The sequence below is a fragment of the Haliotis rufescens genome, unplaced genomic scaffold (genome assembly GCF_023055435.1).
Source record: "Haliotis rufescens isolate VD_foot unplaced genomic scaffold, xgHalRufe1.0.p SCAF_2, whole genome shotgun sequence".
Taxonomy (NCBI): Eukaryota; Metazoa; Mollusca; class Gastropoda; order Lepetellida; family Haliotidae; genus Haliotis; species Haliotis rufescens.
Window position 1 is genome coordinate 16,354,836 of NW_025963890.1, and position 27,167 is coordinate 16,382,002.

The 27,167-nt window shown below is 40.1% G+C and overlaps 1 protein-coding gene across 1 annotated transcript in view; it reads right to left on the minus strand.

Moving 5' to 3' along the window:
• LOC124135641 (adhesion G protein-coupled receptor L3-like) overlaps positions 1-27,167 on the minus strand; it is a 68,470-nt gene that overhangs the window by 3,172 nt on the left and 38,131 nt on the right. Inside the window, exons 6-19 of the mRNA XM_046501071.2 lie at positions 23,451-23,551; positions 21,953-22,147; positions 21,037-21,220; positions 17,682-17,801; positions 17,058-17,251; positions 15,812-15,864; positions 12,744-12,867; positions 6,733-6,836; positions 6,238-6,340; positions 3,552-3,705; positions 2,636-2,702; positions 2,127-2,193; positions 1,556-1,650; positions 344-512 (exon numbers count right to left, since the gene is read on the minus strand). Of these exons, the coding sequence (XP_046357027.2) occupies positions 344-512; positions 1,556-1,650; positions 2,127-2,193; positions 2,636-2,702; positions 3,552-3,705; positions 6,238-6,340; positions 6,733-6,836; positions 12,744-12,867; positions 15,812-15,864; positions 17,058-17,251; positions 17,682-17,801; positions 21,037-21,220; positions 21,953-22,147; positions 23,451-23,551 (1,730 nt within the window). The remainder of the gene's footprint in view (positions 1-343; positions 513-1,555; positions 1,651-2,126; positions 2,194-2,635; positions 2,703-3,551; positions 3,706-6,237; positions 6,341-6,732; positions 6,837-12,743; positions 12,868-15,811; positions 15,865-17,057; positions 17,252-17,681; positions 17,802-21,036; positions 21,221-21,952; positions 22,148-23,450; positions 23,552-27,167) is intronic.

Sequence of the window (27,167 nt, forward strand, 5' to 3'; positions counted from 1 at the left end):
TTTATGGTCGTGCCTGGATCCGCTGGGTTCGAATGCCAGATTCGCTCTCATTATGATCTTTGGCTTGTCAGCACCACATCTGTGCTCATAGGTTTTACAAAAGTGGTAAGCGTCCACGCCTGTAAGTTCGATACCTAATATAACTGAAATATTGTACCTCGGCGTTCAACCCAACATATGGGTAAACCTAAAACCCTAAAACTTTAAACCCAAGTACTAGATCCATTTCAAGTTCCAAACACGAAACACTCCTTTTTCCCGAAGATGGCGGGTTAGATCGGTTAGATCCAGCTTCGACATGGCCATATTTTTTAATTGTATTGTTGTTTGTTGGTTATCTCACCTTCTTGTTGAGGAGACAATGGAAACAGAATATGAAGAGTCCCTGGAGACTGTTGAGGATGGTGAAGATATAGGCCAGGGCGATGGTCTCCTGGCTGATATAGAAGTAGCCAAATGTCCAGGTGAGACCAAGCAGAACTTCCATCGACAAGGCACCCTGTAGCCAAGTTCTGGAGAAAATGACAGAACAATAAATACAGGATTCTGAATCTCTTGAACTAAGACTGACTAACCTACCATCATTATATCATAAATCGCTACAAATGCCCAGAGCGCATGGGCCGGTGTTCGGAGGCGTTGAAACTCTCTTTGCAGAGTTGTCTCCCTTTATCATGCCATGATCTGATTCGAAGCAAATTTGCCTCGAATATGATCAGCTCGAGGATTTCACTGAAGTTGTAAACATTTCAGCCTGCATCCTTTGGACTGTAATCAGCAAACACCATCATAGGCATAAAACGGTTCGTAATATCCTTTACCGCGCCCTGAAGGGAAGGAAGCACCATAATATCCTTTACCTGGCCCTCTGAGGGGATATGGGTGGTTGGTGGTAAACAAAGTACTGTTGAAAATAGAAACAAATTTATTCTTGTCCCTCACCAATTATTTAGAGAAAAACAATATAGCAGTATATATTATAATAACAGTTTTCTTACTTCTGTCGCCGCTGGCTATAATCATTTTATTAGCACAAAACTACTTTATTAATTTGTATTTGGATTAATGTCTCGTTTGATAATATTTCAAGTATATGTTAGATTTGGTTTGATCTTACCATCATCTGATATTCATATACTTATGGCTCGTTTCAGACTGTAAATTTGGCCTTATGTTCTCTCCTGTAAATTAACAATTTTCCTTGTTGCTGTCTGTCCTTTTCAAACCACAGCAGTTATAACTTTGTTAGTTATTACCATGATTAGTAAACAAAACGTAAAAGGACAAAAATGATTTTGTTTCTATTTCCGAATTGCTTCTATGGTTAGCGCCATTTGGTACACACACACACACACACACACACACACACACACACACACACACACACACACACAAATACACACACACACACACACACACACACACACACACACACACACACACACACGATGCCGTGCATTGGTGCAGACTGAGAACACGATTGTGTTGCCCCGCTGTGTGGTAGCGACGTTGATATTTGAGGGCATCAGTGTGGTGTGTTGATCCCGTCACGTACCTCATGCCGCCAGAGTTCTTCTCCTTGCTGTTGAGGACGAACTCGGAGTGGCGACACACCATCACCATGGCATACGTGAGGATTATGGCGTTTACCTAGGACAGGAACACATTTGAAACATTAGGTTACATTAGGTCCTACAACTCCTGCTCAGAAGTTGTTTGATCAAGGTTACAACATTCAGTACCCCAGTAAACTTTCAAAAAGTTTAATGTGTAGGACATTTCCAAATTTGACGCATCACTGACAAAAATGATGTCCGATGCAATTCCCTATTATGACTTGTACCATATTATGTTCCCGTGTGTTTTTCAGGTGAACAATTGATTTGCCTCATCATCATCATCATCCTACTACTACTACTACTACTACTACTACTACTACTACTACTACTACTACTACTACTACTCCTACGACTACTACTATAACTACTACTACTACTACTACTACTTCTACTATTACTATTACTACTACCATCACCACGTTTAAATTAAATTTTCAGATTGTTAGGTAATATATTCTCCAGCCATCTTTGCAGTTTGATGGAAAGAAGATAAGTTTCATAACTCACCAGAAGTATCAAGGCAACTGGACCAGCGAAGCTCCAAATGAAGTAGCGTTCTGTTGTCAGCCAACAGCTGGAAACAAAAACAGCACAAGTCTGGTTTTAATATTAGTTTCACGAACGTCAAGGTTGCCGGATTTTAACAGAAGAGTTATCTTTTCTTTCCAAAACTGTTTATGCCGTCAGTGCTGCTATAAACGAGTTTCCTGCTTAGTGAGTAAAAAGGTGACATTTTAAGAATCAGCTTCACACGAGAAATCTCTTTTTTATATAATGGCCAAATGCAAACCCATTTAAATATCATTTCAGCGTTTCGTCGAGCAGGTAGTGAAATACAAAACGTCAACGCCAGAGAAGAACCAGATCCCCGAAACAGATTCCAGTGGACGTTAAAGGTGAAATAGCGCTGATATGTATGAATCACTGAGAAACAGTGATGACACTCAGTGTTCGCGAAAGGTTTAAACAAAAGGTTAAGCACCCGCCATTCACCCTATATAAGTGACTTCACTTACTATTGGTCTGTTCCATAGCCTTGGTAGTAGAAGCCCGCAGCTATGGAGACAATTATAAGGGGAATACCTGCAAAATACAACCATACCAGGATTATCTTTAAGTTTTTGGTAGAAGATAGATAAAATCAAATTCCTTGCATTTCAATGCTCAACCGTTGTAACATGACATTGGTAGAAAACAGAACAATGGTAGTAAAATATTAAACACAATCACTAAAATATTGAAATCAAATAATTGTATGGAATTTGATGCCTTTTTTGTTTCTTTGAAATTAACGACGGCATAAAACGATACTTATGTATTTCAGAATACATACAATATCAATCACTGGATTGTATCGTCAAGGCTTGATTATTTAAAGGCCGTTGTCATAAAGCTGGAACAGTACTGAGTGCGGCTCAATCTCCTTAAAATCAGATCTTAGTTCTCGCTACCGCTAAACAAAGATCTGAGGACTTCCCATTACGGGTCACGTCAGACCGACCAATAGAATGACCAATCAGAAGGCAGCTTTCTCGTGCTTTACAGCACAAATTTCAAATTGGGGACTACGCTTCGAGACATATTTTGACAAATTCTCGATTACAAATTTGAAACCTGAACAAAAAAACATTCTGGAATGGCTAATAGATGGTCTAGATTGTAATGATTCAGTCGTTAAACCCACAACTATCGTTCGGAATACCCCATGTTAAAGTTTTCGAGATTGCATGATTAGAAATCACATTCCGACTGTCACTTTCATAATCTGGTAAGCGACGCACTGATTGGTCGGACGAAAGGTCGTTCTGACGTGACCCCTAATGGGATGTCTTCAGATCTTTGTTTAGCGGTAGCGAGAACTAAGGTCTGATTTTAATGAGATTGGAGTGCGGCTTTAAATAACAAACAAATAAACATCACAAAGAAACTCACCATATCCAGTCATGTAGTAGTAAGGCAGGCGTGACTTGGCGGCATCAAACACCTGCACCAGCATGATGACCATGTGGATTCCCTCTATGAACATCCACATGAACACGCAGAGGAAGAAGTAGTGCAGGAAGCCGGCGATCAGGGTGCAGGCCAGCTGAAAACAACAACCATATACAGTCAAGTTGGTTTGTTTGTATTATTATTTGGTTGGTTTGTTGTTTAACGCCGCACTCAGCAATATTCCAGCTATATGACGGCGGTCTCTAAATAATCGAGTGTGGACCAGACAATCCAGTGATTGACATCATAAGCATCGATCCATGGAATTGGGATACGATGACATGCATCAACCAAGTCAGCGAGCCTGACCACCCGATCCCGTTAATCGCCTTTTACGACAAGCATAGTCGCCTTTTACGGCAAGCATGGGTTGCTAAAGACCTATTCTACCCCGGATCTTCACGGGTCTACAGTCGAGTAGAAAACTGGGACGGATACCGATAAGTATACAAGTAACGGGGCATAGGGAGTGAGTATGGTTTTACGCCGCTTTTAGCAATATTCCTGCTGTACACCAGGCAATGAGCTCTACACATAATACCCATGTGAGGATTCGAGCCCGGACCTGCGGCGTCATAAGCGAGCTGTATCCACCAGGCCACCCACCGCCCACAAGGGAAAGGGACATCGCAGGGGATGGTAATATTCATCCATGTACCAAAGTATGGTAGAGTGTGTTAATTGTTTTTTCGAAATTGCAGAATTTTCGAGAGGCCATGGTGGAGGTTACATTCGGTAACTCTCGCTTTACACATTGTACCCAATTTGGGAATCGAACCCGGATCTTATGCGTGACGAGCTATAACCACTAGGCTACCCCACCTCCCCGAAACGATACAGCCGAACAAAAGATAAACGAATTAAGTTGTTCATTTCTATTTTATGTGGTAAGAAGAACGACATTAATTGTTCCAAACAAATTATCAATGTTTATGAACGACTTAAAAATGATACGAGGTTATTTCTCAAATTACATAAGGGACTCTGTGTGGAGTGAATGGGAAGGGCGTTTGTTTTAAGATTTAGAACGTCGATAACTTGAACATAGAAACATACACATGGCGTTGAATGACGTTGTTTACGTCGGTAGAAAATACGCAGGTTTGTATCATGACCTTATCACGAGGCTGTCTCAGTGCACACAGCGCTAATGCACGTTAGATATATTGAAAGGAGAATGGGTTTGTTTACTACTGCACAAACGCCACGATAGAATCGGTACATAATGATCACGAAGTTTCTGCATCTCCAGTGAACACACGGGAGGAAATACGTATTTATTTAACAGTGTTTTTTTCATTTCTTCTCGTTGATCCAGTGTCAGGAAATAAAGATAACAAACAAAAACACATCCTGACAGATGTCTGGTAGTTGAAATGTGTGCATGGGAGCTGACAGATTTGTCGACAGGCTGTGAAAGTGAGAACGATGCAATATCTGCTGTTGTGCAAGCGAAGGGTTTTAGGTGTATGACGAAACCCAGTAGCACTTAACATAACTTAACCGTTAGTCTTACGTTGCCGATGTTTGTGTATTAGTGTAACGGAAGGTATCACGCTCAGACCACCGTGATCCCCTTAGAATTGGTCCCCAGCAACCTATGCTGGTCGTAGGAGGCGACTTAGTGGTACGGGTGGTGAGGATCGGGTCATTGTCGTCGTACCTCGATGACGTAGGGCGATGCTCTTAATCTCAATCACTGGTTTGTCTGATTGAGGCTCGATTATTTACAGACCATCGTCATATAGCTGAAATATTGCTGAGTGCGGCGTTAAAGAACAAACAAATAAACAAACCGCCATGTTATAGTGAAAAGAATGATGTCCTGCAATTCCCTATTTTGATTTATGTTTCCGTGTTTTTTCAGGTGAACAATTGACTTGCCTTTGCATGTTTTTGTGACCGGTGGGGAAGGATAGGCCCACCTTTTTTGTGAATACCCGGTATCATGACTATTTGATAGTGATTCATGAACACATGCTATTCATGATATAGTCGGAATCGTACAATCGGCTCTGCTTTTGACAGAGATTTCTTTTGAATATGGAAAGGATTTTACCGCCTTTATTTACAATATATATATATCTCGTTTCATGCACTGTTACTTTAACCATTTAACTTCAACGTGATGATATATAAGAATATTTTTTATACTTAAAAAAAAAATCTTTATTTGCTCAATAATTATGTTTTTTTCTTCTATAATTGCAAAGGGACGGTCGGGTAGCCTAGTGGTTAAAGCGTTCGCTCGTCACGCCGAAGACCCGGGTTCGATTCCCGACATGGGTACAATGTGTAAAGCCAATTTCTGGTGTCCCCCGCCGTGATATTGCTGGAATATTGCTAAAACCGGCGTAAAAGCATACTCATTCACTCTATAATTGCAATAAAAAATATATATGAATGTCTCGGGCGTTTCTTGAAAGATGAAAAGATATGTTAATGCAAGAGTAAACCTTCATTGGAAATATGTCTTTTGGTTAAAACAATTAGTAGGAACACGACTGTGACGCTTGGACTTATTTTCGTCACATCCTGAAGTAAGGATACCATATTGATGAAGAAATCTGAACTTCTGTGCATCTTTCCAGAATCTTTATTGACATGCTTCTGCTCCACCACTCACCTTATTTTCCGTTCTGCTGACACCCGTTATAAATAGAATCTCTGCCACCCACAAACACACCACCAGGTTCTTGTGTATGGAGTTCCTTTCTCCTTGAAGAGATCTACAATGAAAGTTACAGAACACGTCAAACTGGTATAAAGAGTTCTAGACAATGTTGTTTTTCTTGTTTTTTAAAGGCATAATTCCTCTCGAAAATATTTTTGACAGGCCATTCGTTTGTAACTTATACACCTCGAGTCTAATTTAGGCAGTTTTTCACACCATCTGAGGCATATCATGAAAAGGATACAAGAGTGGAAGACACACTGCACCTCCGTGGAGAATCGAACCCGGATCTGTGGCGTGACGAGGCAAGGCATTAACCACTACGTTACCATACCTCCCCTCTCCATCTTGTGGAAAGTGATTTTGAGCAGTAACCTTGCTTGATAATCGTATTTTGAAAAGTATTATTATTTTCAGCATTGATGTAATTGTTGTTACTGTAATTACCCGAAGCAAGTGAAGGTCATCCAGCTGGCGAAGAGACAGAGGATAGAGATGATACAGCCGACCAGAGTTATGAACTCCAGCAACATCTTGTGCACAGTGTGCATCTGCAAGGAGAAACGATGGACTCAGTATTTAGCAGTATTGCAGCAATGTCTTTGTGTATTGTGCAACCTTTACAGACAACGGTATTTAGCAGTATTGCAGCAATGTCCTTGTGTATTGTGCAACCTTTACAGACAACGATATTTAGCAGTATTGCAGCAATGTCCTTGTGTATTGTGCAACCTTTACAGACAACGATATTTAGCAGTATTGCAGCAATGTCCTTGTGTATTGTGCAACCTTTACAGACAACGGTATTTAGCAGTATTGCAGCAATGTCCTTGTGTATTGTGCAACCTTTACAGACAACGGTATTTAGCAGAATTGCAGCAATGTCCTTGTGTATTGTGCAACCTTTACAGACAACGGTATTTAGCAGAATTGCAGCAATGTCCTTGTGTATTGTGCAACCTTTACAGACAACGGTATTTAGCAGTTTTGCAGCAATGTCCTTATGTACTCCGCAGCCTTAACAGACAACGGCATTTAGCAGTTTTGCAGTAACGTCCTTGTATATTGTGCAACCTTTACAGACAACGGTATTTAGCAGTATTACAGCAATGTCCTTATGTACTCCGCAGCCTTAACAGACAACGGTATTTAGCAGTACTACAGCAATGTCCTTATCTACTCATCAACCTTAACAGACAACGGTATTTAGCAGTATTGCAGTAACGTCTTTGTGTACTGTGCAACCTTGACAGACAATGGCATTTAACAGTATTGCACAAATTGTACCTATGTGGAAAATCGAACCAGGGTCTCATATGTTTTAATTGTAGAGGAGAGAAAGGTATTGTGAAACAAAGGATTCCATAGCTATTATGGAAAATAAGACATTGTCCCAAAATATAGTTTCAAAAAATATTTTAAGCATCAGAACTGTTGAAAAGACACAACTGCCACGTTGGTGCTGAAGGTGTTTTATAAAGATAAATATTTAGGCGCATTCATTTAAATAAAACCTCTCTCTCTCCCTCATTCTTTCTCTCTCACTCTCTTTCTTTCTCTCTCTCTCTCTCGCTTTCTTTCTCCCTCTGTCTCTCTGTCTGTCTCTGTCTGTCTCTCTCTCGCTCTCTCGCTCTCATCGACGTCTGTAGACTGGCACGGTAAAGATAAGAACCTCGGGAGCGTACAGCTGCAGCCATATGATCACATTTTACGAACACTTGTTCCAACTCCGGACCAATTCCTAACAGGTTGATTCCCTCAGTGTCTACTCAGCGTCCGGGGATCGGGAGGGGAATAAATAACCCCGACAGTTGAAATGCCTCCCTAACCCCTCCTTGTTCCCCCTCCCGACCATCTGGAGTGCATTTGAGGCATGCAGTCTGGGGAATGGGAATCTATGCCAGCAAACCTCCCTCGGGGAAGGGATCTAGGATCGTCGGACCACGTCAAAGAATAAAAAACAAACACCGTGTTCGACGCCGGTAAAACAGTAACTAACCGTTGGGGGTACAATTAGGGTTGTGGATTTATCGGGTAGGACAAGACAAGGATTAGCTGGTTGCGGTATTGTTTGTTGGAATTGTTCAGTAAAGCAAACAACGAAAGTTTTTCGGTTTGCGAAAGCATTTTGATAGATACAGGTCGGCTTTCACGAAGTTTTCTTTGCACAAATATTCATATTGAATGATATAAACGTATGGACGGTGCAATTCCCAGCATCATAACGAGGGTAGGTGGGTGGATTAAATTACTTTACAAAGCTTTCAGACTCTTGCTACGTCGCGATACCATGAAATACACGTTAAAGGCAATTGAAAGACATTTAAAAATAAATGAGTATAATTAAGATAAAATGGTTTTAAATCATTGCGGACTAAGATTCCGATAAAAAATATATATATAATTATTTGAATGATTCAGATACCGTGAATTGACAATTTTCCAACTGTGTGAGTTACTATTGTTTTACGCCGCAGTAAGCAATATTCAAGTTATATCACTGAACCCTGCACCTAATGGGGGGGGGGGGGGGGGGGGGTCCATGCCATCGGTGCACAACGACAGTCAGCAAGACAGAACATTGCAACCATCAAATCTGTGTTACACTTACAGGTACCAGGGACCTACTCTACCAGTACTCCGCAACTAAGCATATTCCCAAGGCAAGGGAGTTAACTGACTATAAAAGTCCAGTTTCGTACTTACATAGTCAGTTAACGCCCTTGCCTCGGGAAGATGCACCTAAGCTGACAGTGGGTGAGTGAGTGAGTGTGAGTAAGGGTTTTACGTCTCTTTTTGCAGTATTCAAGCGATGTCATGGCATGTGAAACCAGAAATGAACTTCACGCATGGTACCCGTATGGGAAACGAACCAGTGTTTTGCGTGACGAGCGAAAGCCGTATTAAACCACATGTTTATCTACAGCCCCTGTACAGTAATAGACAGGAGCTCAGTTTAGGAGGGGGCACGGGTGGCCCAGTCGTCTAAGGCGCCGCGATTCGCTGTGCAGAGTTGCTCTTTAGGCACACCAGAAACCTATGATTGTGGGTTCGAATCCCGGTTCACCCCGATTATGTTTCTAGGTTTGTCAGCACATATCCGTCTGAGACCTGCATCACTTCGGGCTTTCCTCCCACATTAAGCTGACACGCCGTGATATGACTGGAATACTGTTAAATGCGGCGTTAAACCCAACTCACTCACTCACTCAGTTTAGGATTCCTGTATGTAATTAGAACCCAGTTTATGGTCTCTGATCAGATCCAATTATACGCAATATGAATATCGCTGTTAAATACTACAAACACGTAAAATATCAACAAGACTTAACGATCCTGTCCGAATCTTCAGATGCTTCAGAATCGAACACACACGTGTTTGAAGGCAGCCGTCGACGCTGGTATCTGCCCTCTGACGCTTGAGATGTGATACATATATTTATGATACCATTCGAGAAGCCCTAACATTAAATCCCTCAGCAAATCGGGTTCCACCTGATTGTACAATAAAACGTAGCGAAATACTTAACGCTTCAACAAGCTCTTAAGTTACGCCCTTTGAAGCGTACAGGATAGGGAACTTGAATACGTTTGAAATCATCTGTTTAACTGGGGCGGACATCGAAACCATCTGACGAAGCAAAAAAAAACCACCACCACGTGTTTCTTTAGATACCAGGGAGCACTATAGTGGCTGAGGCATAGACACACGATCGCTCCGAGTTGCACCTTATCATTAATGACAAGATACGGAACCCAGTCTACAAGTGGTTGCTCGCACTGGTTTCTTTGTGTTTTGAGACAAAATCTGGTCTATGGCGAGAATTCCGTGAGATCTGGGAGAAGTCATTGAGCAGTCAGTTCGCGTCGTTAAGATAAGTTTATCTTCAGTTTATTTACTTCTTATTGCTCCAAGCGTTGATGACGACCAACTTGACCAGAGTGATGACTCCCAGTACTTGAGAGCTGATTAAAAGGGTGTTTGTACAATAGCCTACTGTTGTCATCAGAAGAGCAGTGTTGCTCATATCATGTCGAGTTACTGGTGTATTGTTCTATAAATAAGACGTTAATTACCTCGAAATGTGTGGCAGCTGTAACGCACTGATTGCGCCTCCACTAATAAATCCACTAAACTTCATGATATGATCGTGAGAAGAGCATCAGGCTAGGTGTGTTGCATTGTATGTCATCGTGCCCCGATGGCGCGGATCGTTGTTTGTGCTTCCATTCACTGCTTCGCCCAGTCCACGATCAGGTTTGTTTGTTGTTTAACGCCGCACTCAGCAATATTCCAGCTATATGACGGCGGTCTGTAAATAATCGAGTCTGGACCAGACAAACCAGTGGTTGATATCATGAGCATCGATCCATGCAATTGGGATACGATGGCATGCATCAACCAAGTCAGCGAGCCTCGCCACCAGATCCTGTTAGTCGCCTCTTTCGACAGGCATGGGTTGTTGAACATGCTAAAATATTTACGACCACCGTGATGTGGTTTGAATATATGCGTTTTACATTCCTCATTCACACACAGGGTTGGCGATTAGTTTGATCACTGTTACAACATTCAAGGCCTCAGTTAAGCTTTCAATACGTTTTATAGTCGACATGTGGAAAACATTTCCAAATTTAACTCATCAGTGACAAAAATGATTACCGATGGAATTCCCTATTTTGACTTGTACCACATGTTCCCGTGCTTTCATTTAGGCGAACAGTTGACTTGCCTTTGCATGTGTTTATGACGGGTGCTACCGGCGGGGCAGGAAACTCTCACAGTTTTGCAAAAATCTTGTATCACAACACATGCTCATGATACAATCGGAATCGTGCAGTTAATTTCTTGGGGCAATGGAAAAGGTTTTGTCGCTTTCATTATGAATTTGGAGATGAAGCGGACAGTCACGGTGAAGCTGCAAGTTAAAGAATAACACGAAAGCTTCTGGAAGTACCAAGACAGTAATTCACTAACTATTTGCATTTTGGAATCGAAACCAGGGACGAGTGAATACATGAACGTTTTGGCTGCCATCCGCTGCAAAGGCAACTGATATCAATTAATGTGTACGCCACAGACTCCCAGCGGGCTGGCCATTCGCGTTTTAACATCGTGGACACGGTTAATTACAGTAGAGATTGCGACTATGGAATCTTTCAGTTAATCAAGACAAGACATTATCTCCGGCGATAAATTTAGAAGTTTACCACTAATTCCTGATTACATTCCTGATTTACCCACCAAGACATAGGGCGTCCTTCTTTATTTAGAGTGTAAGCTGCCAAAACGCTTCTAATGATATATTTGTTAAGATTACAGCTCTCATACATTAGGAAGACTGGCAGTTATATGACGGCTATTGTTTGTCTGCCGTGTATAGATGGTAATACAATAACTAAACAGGTTATCAATCACTTAAATAATAACATTTTTTTTCAAATTACCTATTCAATATATCAAAAAATCACTATCGGTCGCAACAGGTTGAGCAGTATTTCGAGAACGACCATGAACGTTGGGACCCGAACATGACTGTGCGCTTTAGATACAACATCCCTCATTGTTGACGACACAACAAGGATGGTCTGGTATGAGTGCTGTATATTCAAATGTATACATTTGGCTACTATGACGTCATGGGGGTGATTACCCGGTCTTTGTTGCACAATGAATGTATCATAACGTCTCTCTGTTTCTTTGATATAATACTAATTTAATCTTTAACAACAGAACCACTTCCATTGTTTTCTTGTTTCGTCGTTGTGAGCACACAAAACCGCCATTTTACGGTAGACTACCAACAATTATCCGTTAATGAAACGGACCTAGAGTACTGGATATAGAAATCTCGTATACCCCATGTCCTGTGAAGACTGAAAGGAGGTGAAATGGAGTTTAAGTTGCGTTCAAGTTTATTTCACTTATATAGCGACGTGAATGCACGTGTGTGGGTGTGGCTGATTGTACTATTCCGGACGTAAGTCGATTTTTTAAAGTGCTAGCACACTGAAATTCCATGCCGCAGCTTAACATGAATACCCCCACTCAGACACATTAACTGATTCCGAGCCGACCAGTCCTTGTTTTATCCCCTTAAGGGTAACAGGCAGGGTAACAACAAGCACCGTCTTTTCAAGTCATCTTTTGGTATTACGGGGCTGGGGAGCGAATCACTGACCATCCGCTACATCACGAAGGCAATTCTGTGAAGACTGAAGTTTTTTTTCCAATTTCTTCAGGGAAAAAATGAAGAAGTGGTCTATTGGATGAGGCTTAGAAAGGGGAGATAATACCCTTATGTACTATTTACAAGCAGACGACATGTCCAATCCGGAAGTGATCTGTTGAATGAGACTAGGAAAGGGGAGATAATGCCCTTATGTACTTATTCCACTCATTTAATTCGGCTTTGTTTATAAATAAGAAATAGACTTGAATCAAGTCTTTCACCCACCTCCACCCCTTCGACGTCCATCAATATAGCAAAATTGGTAAGATGGTCACATTTGCACGTGGTGTGTGTGTTGTTAGTCCCGGCCAAACGGCATCCATCTTGAGACCAACGACCGTAGCCATTGCTGAAACATAAACAGGGACACTATAGCCAAGACAAGCAATATACTATAGCTGGGCACTTGATTATCGTCTTGTCAGTTTATTGACAGCGTATACATAAAAAATGTTAACGATAAACTTCAAGGGAGACCAGCTTGAGATAGTTCTTCACAGGTTTACTGGGAACATACTTGATGGTATTTGGCGATGACATGCAGGAATGAGGCGGTTAGATAAGTCGACTACTGTCGGATACTAAGGTTGCCTCTGGTACGCGGGATGGGAGGCTCCATTGGGTATTCGGGGCTCCGCAGTGTAGTACGCGGAACACACAAAAAATCGCATTTGGTACGCAGAATCGACATTTAAAAAATGATGCTGAACGTAAAAAATAACTTTATATATTTCATTTTTTCGATACCTTATCAGTAATGCAACTGCAAATATTCGGGATTCAGGGATGACTGAAAAATAAGATGGTATTCGGAGGTATGTGTGTGTGTGTGTGTGTGTGTGTGTGTGTGTGTGTGTGTGTGTGTGTGTGGTTGCATTTTATGGGCTCGGATATTTGTTTGAAACAAAATATTTCTTTCAGTCATCGCTTAAAAAATACATTTTGTTTCTCTGTATGAATGAAGGATCCAAACAGTTTTGGGGACCCAGTGTCCAGTTAAGTCTTATAAAAACGACGATAACATTGCGAGATACATATTAAGGGAGTCGTATTAAAGAACTTTACTCAGATACTACAGTTCCCCTTATTATAAACAAATTCGAAGTAGGTGCTCTTTTTCAAACTGATGATGATAAAACGGATCAGGTTTATCTACAATTTATCATGGGAACTTTTCCTAAGTTGCTGTGAAAAAAAGAAAATTGTTTAAGTATTATGTTGACTTATCAGACTGCGGGCGATGTTTTGATAAACATGATATTACAAGCACCAACATCAAACATCAAGTAGAAACGCTACGCAGCAGTTGCCGATTAAATGTATTTCGTTGTCTTTGACAGTGATAAAGATGATGTCCTTTTAATTTATTCGATCATGTCTAACACTACGTACATCATGCACTTAAGCTACGAGACAAAGAGTACGTTATGGCATATTTACCCTGAAATCAAAGTCATTAATTAACAACTAGAAACATCAAAGGTTGGCCACTCTTGACATTTAGGGCGGGTCCGGACATATGATCCGACTTGTGAGTCCATTCTTTTGAAACCGCCTTTACCAATCAGTAATAACACTTCTATCACCCGGATGATAAATTAAAATCCGGAACAAAGCTCAGACACTCAGACGAGGTATTGACACCAGCTTCAGTCCGCCCTACGACACGGACGGCAGGAAATATGGCGACATCGGTCTTTGCCTGCTGGGGCATATGTACGTCCGCGCTCCCATAAACCGTCGCGATATCACATAAGTTAAATTCCAGATATGTAGAATTTGCAATTTGAAGATTACAGCTGTGGGTGCAATGTTTTAATTGATTGAGACTGTCACATATTTTTGTGAATTCTTTGTCACAATGGCAAAGTTCTTTTTAATGAAATGAAATGATATTTTAACTGCATCTTTAGTTCTTCTTTGTCACAGTGACACAATGTTTACTGAAATGAAATTTTGATTGCATTTATAAATCTTTTAACCTTCTTTGTCACAATGACACAGTTTTAACTGAAATGAAATGAAATATTGATGACATCCTTTATTCTTTTCTTCTTCTTTGTCACTTTACAATATGTCAGTTTGCATTGTCTCTTTTCCGTTTTGCCACGTTGAAAAATATTTTCGCATGTTTTCATACTTTTCAGTTGGGTACGTTGTTTGATTTATGCAAGTAATTGAATTTAAAGGAAATGCTATTGTTTCGTCCTGAACCCATTTCAATGACAGAGTTTTAAAACACAATGAAGTCTTCTTCCTGAGGAAAGGGCCACCCTTGCCGAACAAGGCTGGATTTTCTGAGCCTGATAGTAGCGCCACCAGTGTCTAATATGAGTTTTTCCCTTCTATGCCCCTCATATTGACCAGTCAGATTCCATCTCTCATATCACTTTCATTTGCTGCAAACAAAATGGCGGCGCCCAGTCAAGACGATCTGATCGATGATCAAGATATAAATTGTAATATTACGGGTCTTATCCTGCGAAGTGCATCAAATCACGTGAGCACCTTGATTAAAACCATGCAAATTTTTTGGAAAATATCTCTCGACGCCCAGTTGACGGTTCACCTCGATTGCAAATCCCGCTTTCGACCGAAATCTGCACGTTGAAATCCATGTTGTTTACGAACCGGATGTCGATTTCGTTACGCGATTTTAATTGGACTATGCATAGACTCGTTAGTCAAGCCAAACACATGCCTCCATAATGGCAGCCTAGAACGGCAAGGGTGGAAACTGGACTTTTATAGAGACAAACACAATCTTTTTATCAAAAGCAAACAACAATAGATAAACAATATTATGCTTCGGTATCGGTAAGCTGTACACATGTAAGATATGTTATTCATTTCAAAACAAGATATACTTGTTTCCGGATGACTCACCATCCGCCCTCGACATACCTGCTTTACTGAGGCGCTACTCCTAGAAAAAAATAGTTGGGTTTAACACTGCTTTGAACAGTATTTCACTTATACGGCGGGTCAGCTTGATGTGGGAGGAAAGCCTGAGGTGATGCAGGTATTACATGTTTTACCACTTTGATGAAACCCACGAGTAAGGGTTTCGTGGTGACAAACCTAGAAACATAATCAGGTTCACCCGGGATTCGAACTCACAATCAAAGGTTTCGCAAGGGAGGGAACTCTGGACAAGGAATTCCAGCGTCTCAGACGACAGGTCCACCCGTGGCCCCAAGAGAAAATGAACAACGGTATATTCAGGATATATCACATGTGAGCCTATACTACTACATTACTCATAATGTGTATGGTGAATCAAGTATACTTACTCTTGTCTTATATCCCAGAAAGAACATTTTGGTGTGACACCTTCGGGAACAGCCTGTCGTGAAGAGATTTCAAAAGTCAAGGACAGTCGACAAAATGCAAAACGTAATAAAAATAATATGTGACACAATAGTTTTGCACCGCTTTTCGCAATATTCCAGCAATACCACAGCAGGGGAGACCAGAAATGCACGCAGGTGGAGAATAAAACCCGGACGTCAGCGTGACGAGCGAACGTTTTAACCTCTAGGCTACCCTTGAAAAATATAAATAACTGAACACATTTCCCTTGAAACTGTGTCCCCTAAACTAAATGAATCTCAAAGAAGAACTTCCGGAGATTATCTTTTCTTATAAGGAAGTCTTGCGAGTATCTGCCCTTTCGTTGGTCGGCTCTTGACGCCGACATTGTGGACAGATACCGCCGCTGACCCCCCGAGAACCAGATCTCTACATTGGCAATGGATGCAAGTTACGAGGTATGATATGGGTACGCGGTAAGATGTGCAAAATTTAAAAAAATCTGCAAAAAAGGTTCAGATGTTGTCTTATAATGTTACCTGATATATTCGTTTGCTTCAGACTTTTTGTCTTTGTTCTTTTACCGTTTGCATGTTTTAAACTTTTTTTTAACAAAACAAAAACAAAAACGTAAGACTAAACTGCGTTACGAAGGTTGATTGGAGAGGTGTTTAAGATACCCCTTTTCTAATATATGGACATGAGTTAGTCTTTGTCTTTGATTTCATGAGGAGATGTTGGGAAATACTGGACAAACATCTGTGATCAATTCATCAAAATTCCAATACGTTCACAATCCGGCTATTGTCACTCTTTATCAATACTACTGTGCTTGGTCATACAAGTCCAAAACATGCGTATAAGTGAGTATGGTTTTACGCTGCTTTTATCAATATTCCAGCAAGAACACGGCTGGGGACACAAGAAATAGGCTTCACACATTGCACCCATGTCGGGAATCGAACCCGGGTCTTCGGCGTGACGAGCGAACGGTTTTACCACGTGCGAATGATAGTAAGTAACACGGTTTAGTGACAGTTATAGGAGCATGTCTCTTAAGGTTCACAACAAATTTCATAATTTTGCAATTACGTTACAAAAATGGCCCTCATGGTTCCTCATCCTTTGCCATCCGAATTGCAACCAGAGTGGATTGGCAAGGAGGTTGAACATTTCGACTGATTTTTTTGTGAATATGCCAGGTAAGATAACTCCGTAACACCCTACCTGCGTTAGTTTCATGGTAAATGTGATAGGCTCCGATAGTTGTACGATGCGGTGACTGTCGCTTCCGATTGAGGCGCTTAGAATACTGCTTGCTATCTTCGTGCTCTTTCGTTTTTCATCGGTAGCACTCGGCCTCTCCTCGAGCAGGTCCGCCATCTTGTAATGAGTCATAAACACTGCCCTGGCCAGGCCGCCTTTAGAAAGAGGTAATGATATGCATATGGTTCGTAAAGGTGGACATAGATAAAAACAGAACATAGTTCACAGTTTCATAGTTTATAGACTGAGCTTCCATTTCCATTCCATTTCTCAAATATCACAGTGGTATTTAATTTTTAAGTATTATGTAAAATGTATTTCTTAAACAAAATCTGGTTTAAACTGGTCTAAATGCCCTTCGGTGTGTGCGTAAGGTTTAAGAATTTTCAATTGTTTATCCATATCACGACATTGGACGCAAATGATGCGTTTCATATGTACAACTGGAAAGAAACGAACCTGGTTCTGCGGAGCAACGAGCCAATGCTTTAACCGCCAGGCTACCCTATGAATGTCTTCAAGTGTGCAAGAATCCTTGCAGCATCAATGAGGACATGGAGTGTTATCAGTTTCTACAATGCTCACCTTTGCTCAGTTCCTTAAGGGTTCCTGCAGGGATGGAGATGACGTTGTCTGATCCCTCGTCGTCATATGTAAGAACCTCGCTCGTCATGTTCTCCACGTCTATCACGTGCAGCTCCAGATCTAGATGCACAAAGGTCTGTCGTTATACTTGGTCCCATGTTAACTGTTCGATATCTCATCGTTGGCATAACTGCGCATATACCGTGGAGTGGAAATACCGCAAATTTACCATTGGAATTTATTGAATAGCCAACGATCTACGAGATCGGATTAACGGATTATCTGTCCCGGGTGACTTTAAGCATTCATTTACGAGGGACAGATAATACCTTATTCCGAGTTTCATGTATGGGTGACCACGTTTTTTCGAGTATGGGTGACTACGTTTTTACGCCGCTTTGGACATGATTCAGGTGTTACACGTGTAAGGGATTGACGTAAGAAAGATTAGAACGAAATAAATGTTTACAATGTTTCATTTCATCCATTAAAATACTTGGTTATGTAAGTAAGTATAACTTAAACTGTTCGTGCACTATAACACACACAATTTAAGAACGAAGGTATTTATTATACCTTTTTATTATATATTTTAATTTTATTGTTGTTGCATTTTTTTCATATTACAGTTACAAGTAAATACAAAATTATGAACACATCAGTTATAATAATGTATGTTATTGAAATGAAAAGAAATCAGGATTAAGCTTTGAAATCATTTTTTTAACAACGAATATTCTGCTATTGGTATTATATGTAATTATTGAGAGCTGCTGTGGCAAACTTTTGAGGAGATGTACACTTGTGAACAAATTTGAACTTTGTCTACGAGTCCAACTATACAGTTCTGAAAAGGGAAAACGCCCGATCAGCAACTTTCAACAAAGAAATTCGGTCGCAAAGAGAAGCTCGACATCTCATCAAAACAAGGTCACCAGATATGTTTTTAACGTAAAAATAAATTCATAGTGACGCGAGAGGTCTCAACAGTAGATTTACACTCTACATGCATGTGGCTTCAGATGAAATACATGTGTATGCCCTTTCCTCCAGGAAACGACGTATTTCAGAAACATATTTATTCGCGACATACCTCAAGGTTTAAGGTCAATGGTTGTCTGAACTACAGCTAGGCAAAAGTGTGAGTTTCTTAGAAAACCAGGGACATTTCATGAATAAGGATCCTATGTGTTATCTTTAAACTGCAAAGGCTCTTAAAATATTTACTCAATGGTTCATAGTAAAGAGCTTTCAAAATTAAAACGAAATTGAGCCTCTAGGAAAATACTGAAATACGAGCCCCCCTTTTGCCAAAACGAACATTGCGCGAGTGTCAGCCATATGCACCTTATCACAACACAACAGTTTTGACATTGTTTTACCTATAAAAAAATGAACATGCCAGATGCTCATAGATCAGAAATAATTTGATGTTTGTCTCATGCAAAAGTGAAGTCGGTCTTTCAGAAATTAGTTTCCACGTTATGTTTTATCTTTCCTAATTTTCTGTTGCTGATAAAGAGTTAGAGAGCAGGTTCACGTTCTCCACGAGACAATGCGAGAAAGGATGGTTGTACACCCTCTATGGAGCTATTTGTTGAGATATCACAGATCTATCGTCACAGAACAAGCTTCTTGTGTCGACCAAATACAAATCAGCCTCAGTTACAAATTACTGTACGAAAACGTCGATCACAGATAAGAATGTTTTGATGCAATACTTAAATCCCGATTAGCGGGACTGAAATGATAAGATTGCAAGAAAGCATATTTTAAAGTCGCTATGTGTAAGTCATAAACAAGGGCGGAAGCATGTTGTTTATAACGTTTCATTCACAATGGAACGAAAGCGTTTCTTTGAGTCACGCTCTTTCTTCAAAGATTTCAAAGAACGTCATACTCTTGCGCAAAAGTTGTTTCATCAAGGTTACAATATCGAGGGCCCCAATAAAGCTTTCCAAACGGTTCGTGGTGGGCATGTGAATGACCTTTCCAAATCAGTGACAAAACTGGTGTCCGATGCAATTCCCTTTTTTGACTTGTGACATATGTTCCCGTATTTGGGATGAACATTTGACCTTGCATGTGTTTGTGACGGGTGCCACCGGTGGGGCAGGATGCGCTCACCTTTTCGCGAACACCTGGTATCATCACTATTTGATGGCGATTCATAGACACATGCTCATGATTTAGTCGGAATCGTGCAATCGACTCTGTTATATTGCAAACTACGACGTTAAACAACATTCGCTCCCTCGCTCCCTCCAGTCGACTCTGTTTTGGCAGATATTTCCTATGAATATTGAAAAGGATTTTGTGGCTTTCAGTTATTTGAGTCATGTGTTTGAACTCAACTGGTGCGATAGTCCTGCACCATGACCGTGGAATATAATTATTTTATGAAAAAATAAATAAATAAATCTAGAAACGCATATAAAAGCAAGTCTAGCCGGCTCAAGCTAGCTCCATTCTACATGTGTCCAATTTACATTTCAAGATTGCCCTGATAGGCAGGCTCTGAAAATGTTTAGTCTCTGAAATCAGCATAGGGAAATATTTGTTATTTTAAGAGTCAAGAAGGATATTGTGTAATATAAGATTTCAGAGACTAAATGTTAGTCTACTGGTACGAGTATATTGTTTATAAGTTACACTAATTGAATCAGCTGTTGAAATAAACTATAACCGGATACTGTATTTTTATTATCATTTCATCGATCCTTGTTCTTTGCACTGTTTATGAAAGCTTGCTATATCTTCTTGACACTTTTTACAAACAGATATCAAGAATTCTTTTCCCAAAACTGTTATATCTACCATTTTAAATACTTTGACACTACCACCGTTTTGCTCATTCTTCTATTGTTTCAATAGTATTATATTACATAACATTTCTGTTCAAATGGCAGTGTTAATGTTCCTCCTTTGTATCTGGAGGAACGTTGCCTCTGATTCTCCATTGAACGTTACGCAATAAATATTTTACCTTATCTTGGTTGTGACAGGCTGCAATACAGCCACATGGCGTAACATTTCGGAATACAATGACACATACTATGCATATACGAAAAGAAGCCGGTGAAGATCCGGGTAAGAATAGGTCTTCAGCAACCCATGCTTGCCGTACGAGGCGACTAACGAGATCGTGTGGTCAGACTCGCTGACTGGGTTGATGCATGTCATCGTATCTCAATTGCGTGGATCGATGCCCATGATGTCAATCACTGGATTGCCTGGTCCAAACTACATTATGTACATACCGCTGCCATATAGCTTGAATATTGCTGAGTGTGGCGTTAAACAACAAATAAACAAACACACAAAACGAAAAGAGAAAAGATCAACTTTCACTTACCAATATTTTCATCCTTAGCCTCAATTACAGTCGGATGATCGATGACAGCTGCCATGGCAACGGTTGTCGATTCTATGGCAACCAAGAGATTGGAGGCTGATCTTGCCTTGTCCTCTGGTGCCATTTCTTCCCACGTGGACGACTTGTTCTCGGAGACAACGTTGCTGCCGGCTTTAACGACGTTCTGTAAAATATATAAAAGTAAATGTTCGACACAAGTAAATCTAAAATGGGTCCTTTTTGAGGAAAAAGTCTGACTGTTCTTGTTGAGGAGGAACTGTCAAGTTGACATGGTGTTGCATGTTGATTTAACACCATTGCTTCTGTTAGCAATTTGAATACTGATGCCACCTGTATTGCCCCTTTTCCATGCCAGATATCACGAGCACCAAGATTGCCACGGTGGATCAGTGAGCACCTAAGTTTCACTCCTAGAGGGAGTATGCAACACAAACTGCCTGTGTGACGCTAGAAGGTAAAGAGTCATATCTCATCCAACTGGGTACCTATTTACTGCTGGGTGAACAGCAAATTTCGAACATAAGGTCACTTGTCTGAGGTGTTTGAGTGTGGGGCAGGACGACATGTCGACATCACGTAGATAGGTAGCAAAGAAATAGTAAGTTGTTTTTTGTTTGGCGCTTTACAACGCAGCAATGCTCGAGCTATACCACGACAGCTTAGGCGTAGCAAACAAGAACAATCCACGCCACCGGGGCACATTGAAACCTAATCAGCACAGCGACTGATCACTTGATTGCCATTTCATCGGCTCTGAGGACAATGCTGAGGTTGTCGGGGTTAATTCGAACCTGGACTTCCAACAGGAAAAATTAGTAAGTGAATTAGATATATGAATAATACAACATGAAGTCCAAAGAACGAACGTCAAAACAATAGGAAAAAGCCACCGTACCTTGACGATACTTTTGACAGCTTTTTCATCTTTAGGTTTGTTATCCTTGCTCGGCGTAGCGAGGCTCTGAATGACCTTGGAGGTCAACATGACGTCCTCAACGGACATCTCCTCCGTCTTGGTGACCTCCACCAGCGCTGTGGTCATCTTGACCTGTTCCTCCTCGTTCGCCTCCTCTGCAGACGCCTCCAGCACCTACAGCGTCAAACATCACATGGAGAAATGTGCAAAATGGATATACCAGATCTCATTGACAAAGGGTAATCGGCGAGTGAGGGATGTTTTAACGCCGCTTATAGTAATACTGAATTTAGTCTTACAACACGCAACAGAATGCTGATAACCAATTCATACCCCCCCTCCACAAAAAGGGGATAATCGGGTAAAAAAATAAATATATATTGGTTATCGATTCCGTTAACGAACAACGTAAGGGACATCGTCTTAAAAGTTAAAGGGTTAGGTGAATTAAAGATCGCACACCCTGTTTCCACATATCCGTTTTAAAAAAAGGGAGTCCGATAAGAGTTCTCTGCTATTAGTTCTAGTTGATTTCTGTGAAAGTTGCGTGCCTCTTGTTAACCATCCTCCTACATGACACACGCCAGTCAGGATGTAGACTACAGCGAACCCGAGCTGCCTTCCTCGTTGTTTCCTGGCACACCATCATCTGTACCATATACTGAAGGACTTGTTCCTGTGGGCTAGCGAGGGCAAGACAATAGGGAGGGGAGGGGGAGCGGGAAAGGAAGGATAGAGGACAAGGACAAGGGCACTACGATGAGTACACATGGTCAGAAGCAAAGTCACTCGGCATGACCTTCCTGTGTCCTATCAGTTGAAACAGTTTATAATCGATGTCCTCTGGGTCATCGGAATACGCTGAACTAAAACAGTTAGGGATCATGGATACTTTTAGTGATATCTGTTTTTTAGCATCTTCCCGAGGCAAAGGAGTCAACTGACTGTAAAAGACCAGTTTCCATCCTTGCAAACTAGGCTGGAGTTATGGAGTTGTTTTTGACTTGACTAACGAGTCTATGCATATCCAATCAAAATATAAAAATGCCTAGTTCGGCAAGAGTGGAAACTGGACATTTAAAGTCAGTTTACTCCCTTGCCTCGGGAAAATGTGTTCAGTGAAGACACAATTTTATAGATATATCCCCCAAAATATTCAGGTGTTACCACTCAAAGGAAGTTAAAGAACACCCAATGTCATGACAGATGTTGTCATATGAAAAATATCAAGTTTTCTTTAATTTCTTTTGAGTAGTATATATAAGGATATCAGTAGTTCGAGAAGCGGGGTGTCAGTGGTAATGCCGATTAGTATTCTGCATAGAATAGAATGTTGCTTCGTCTTAAAGATACATCGAGTAAATGAGTTCGAGTTCGACCATACGTCTGCTACAATACGATGAACTTGGTGCAACAGAAGCCCATCTGTATTAGATAGTCAGACCTAGTCTTTGTCAAGTAGAAATTGTACTGATACCTTTTTGAGAATTTTTTTGAACTTGGGAGAGGCACATCCGGCCAGATTAGGTTCGCCTCGCCAACAGGTTGGGTTGCTGCCACATCTCCATGTTGCTATGCCTGAGGATAGATTAAATATGACATACACATGCACTTGAAAACTCTATTTGACCAAAACAAACGTTACCAAATCATTACTAGGCTAAAAAAATGTCGCCGAAACACTACAAATGTAAGGTCCAAACACAACTAGGATACCCATATCACCATCGAATAACCATTTCTTGTTTGTTTTATGTTTAGCCACCATCAGACATGGGTGTATACTTACTTTTGCCCGGCAGTTTATGAACTATGATCACGAGTCAGTCTGGAATATTTCTAATAATACTGACAATGATTTTATTTCAAGACCATAAAGGCCCTGCAAAAGCAAAAACATACCTTCTACACAACAGATAAACCTGCTTCTTGATAACATTACCCATTGACCCATGAAGCTTTGTCGTGTAGTGGAATTACTCTGTATACAAACAACCAGAAGAACAAAACGTATCTTATTACCTGTTGCTTCAATGAAGACGCCGTTCTTATTTAGTTTGACCACTTTTACCTTCATGGGACTGTGAAATAGGATTTAGTTAATTATCGAATCTTTAACATTAAAATATGCAGATTCAGGTAAGCTCAACTTATGAGACTAAATTAAATCTTCGATAAAACATATTTTTATAGTCAATATTCGTACGTTGTCATAGTTACGATTATCATATAACTTCTATACTTCAAGAAAGTCTTACGCCAACATCGGGTGTCATTGATTTTCAGTGAACCATTTACATGATTTTCACCGCTATTTTGAGTTTTTATTACGCCCAATGGAATCTGTTTGGGTTGAAAATAGAGACTGGTTATTCTCTGACGTTGACGTTTTATATTTATGACACTCTTAGTGCTGAGATTGCTTTGTGAAACAGGGCTCTGTTCTATAAAACGGTCTCAGTGCTTCGACTGTTGAGAGTCAATGTTCAAGTACGGGAGTTAGGACCGTCTGTGTGCTAGGATCGCTTTGCTGGCGTTTGGTATTATCGTTAGATTACAAGAACGGTCTGCATGTTCATGTGTTCATATTTCTCTACTACGTAAATACACGTTAGAGAACACACACGCTGTGTGTGTATCTTTTTATAAAAACAACTGTCGCTCATCCACGCTTCGTAACTTCACAGGCCTGACAAAAACAGATACTTCACCGATCTTCGGTGTAAACAGACACACAATGTTCTTATCTCAATTTCAGAGTCTAAGAAAACGCTATGTTTTACTGGAATAGCCTCTGTGATACGTACAAGAAGGATCTTCGTACAGAATACAGTATGAACATTCATTGTCGATTACAACGAGTTCTAAGTAATAATAATGAGGTTTGTTTTCTCTGATGTTCTATGACATATTTGTATCAGGTTTCTCTGATGTTCTATGACATATTTGTATTAGGTTTCTCTGATGTTCTATGGCATATTTGTATTAGGTTTCTCTGATGTTCTATGGCATATTTGTATTAGGTTTCTCTGATGTTCTATGACATATTTGTATCAGGTTTCTCTGATGTTCTATCACATATTTGTATTAGGTTTTTCTGATGTTCTATGCCACATTTGTATTAAGTTTCTCTAATGTTCTATGACATATTTGTATTATGATGTAACTGGTGTGAAGCTGATATATAACATAGCGTTATAAACACGGTCGGTTATAAACCTTCTGTTCATGAAGATGTTATAATCTGCAAAATGAGTGATGACAATAAGGACGAATACCATTTTCTGTTGCTTTGTCCATATACTAATGTGAGCAGAAAACAGCTTAATCCAGAATATTTTTTATAATTATTCCTCAAGGCTACATACATAGATATGTATTTTTAAAAAGAAAATAAACTGTCAATGAGATTTTGTTAAATGAATATAAGTATATTCATATGTACTAGGTTACTTAGATGTTTCTTTACAGGTGTACTCTGTGCAACAATGCCTTTAGTATAGAATATACTTCTTGTCATGTCTTGTCTTGTTGTCAAGCAATGTTAGTATTAATCAAATAACCCCAGACATTTCTCATCATGTTTTCTGCAATAATTCATACGTTTCTTATTTAACCAAATATCCATAAATACATTTCGATTTACTTACGTAGTTTTACTACTTATTATCCCAGTATCGAAGACTCTCCTGTGTAATATATCTCGTAGGGGACTACCTGTCAGAAAGACCTTCAAAACGTATAGCTTAACTCATATGAGGATTTGTGGACACAATGGCCGCTAGATGGGGGATATCATTTTAACTGGTGACCTTCGGTAAACAATGTGTTTGCATGTTATATTATTAATTAGTTGTGATAATTTATGCTTTGCTCTCACACTTTGATTTACATACCCGTTTAGGGATTAAGTAGAGCTTGGAATTAAGGCTTGTTGGCTACCTTTACCAATCACTGATTGAAAGGTGGCACTGGTGGCCTGGTAGTCGAAGGAACCATAGCGATTCGAACACAAGATTAGCCCCTTGCGACTATTTCTATCACATTAATCTGCCGTGCCGTAATATAACTGAAAACTGGTTAAATATCTCTCTAAGTTGGTTGAAAATACCAATCAGTAACAAAGTGAGAACAGCACATGCTGGTATCTACATTACCGGCCGCCATGTTTGACAGCTTGACTATCTCCTAACGGGATCTCGCGAGAGATTAAAACTCTCATTTATCTAATGTTTATTATTCTTAAAAACAAAACAAACTCGGTTCTTTCCAAAAGATGTGGATGATGCCTGGTCATTAACACAAAGATGGGCAAACGTCGGACACAAAGACACAATCTAAAGATCTTGAAAACTATTTCCTAGCTGTCAAAATATACTATAAAACGTGAAACTTAAATACTAAGACTTTTTAAGGCTATTTTCCGGAGAAGGAACCGTCAAAACGCCTTATTTCTCAACTTGCCGTTTCTTTAGAATTACTAAGGATTATGACTTTGCATAAATATAGATGCTGGTGTTATGAGATAAATACATAAACATAGAGACAGGGAGACACACCTATCTCAACACATAAGACGCATTTTTGCAATTCAACTAAAACATGTTTAAGATAGGTCCCCAGGGAAAAATACTTGACATAAGTAAAAACACTTTCTTTCTGTATGAAAGAAAACTTATTTGTCCCAAGTGACTTTAAACTATCTGATATGTTAGTTTCACAGCTGACATGGTTTGAACCAGGCGACAGGGATGAAGTGATAAGACACTGCAGTGAGGTCATTCCCCGGGGGAGGAAATGTGACACTTAAAACAGCTGTGGAACTGTGAATCTCACGTACTTTGTTTTTAAATATTTTTGTTCTGTATGCTTGCAATTCCTGTCACACGTGTGCGAAACGGGGAAATAGAAGATCGGAAATTGTCAAAGGTTAATAACGTACGTCATTGAAAATATTCACTAAGTGCACACATATGTGTGTCCTGTTACCATGTTGTTCACATTGGAAGGCTTGATTTGCTGATGAGATGCTTAGTTTTCAATTGTTCCTTGTTTGGGAACGTTACAACAATATGAAAAAAATGAAACCAAATACTATTGACATTGGCAAACTAAATACTAGACTATTGAACTAAGAAAATCCACCTTAATAATAAAAGAACAACAACAATATAAAGGGATGTTAGAAAACACT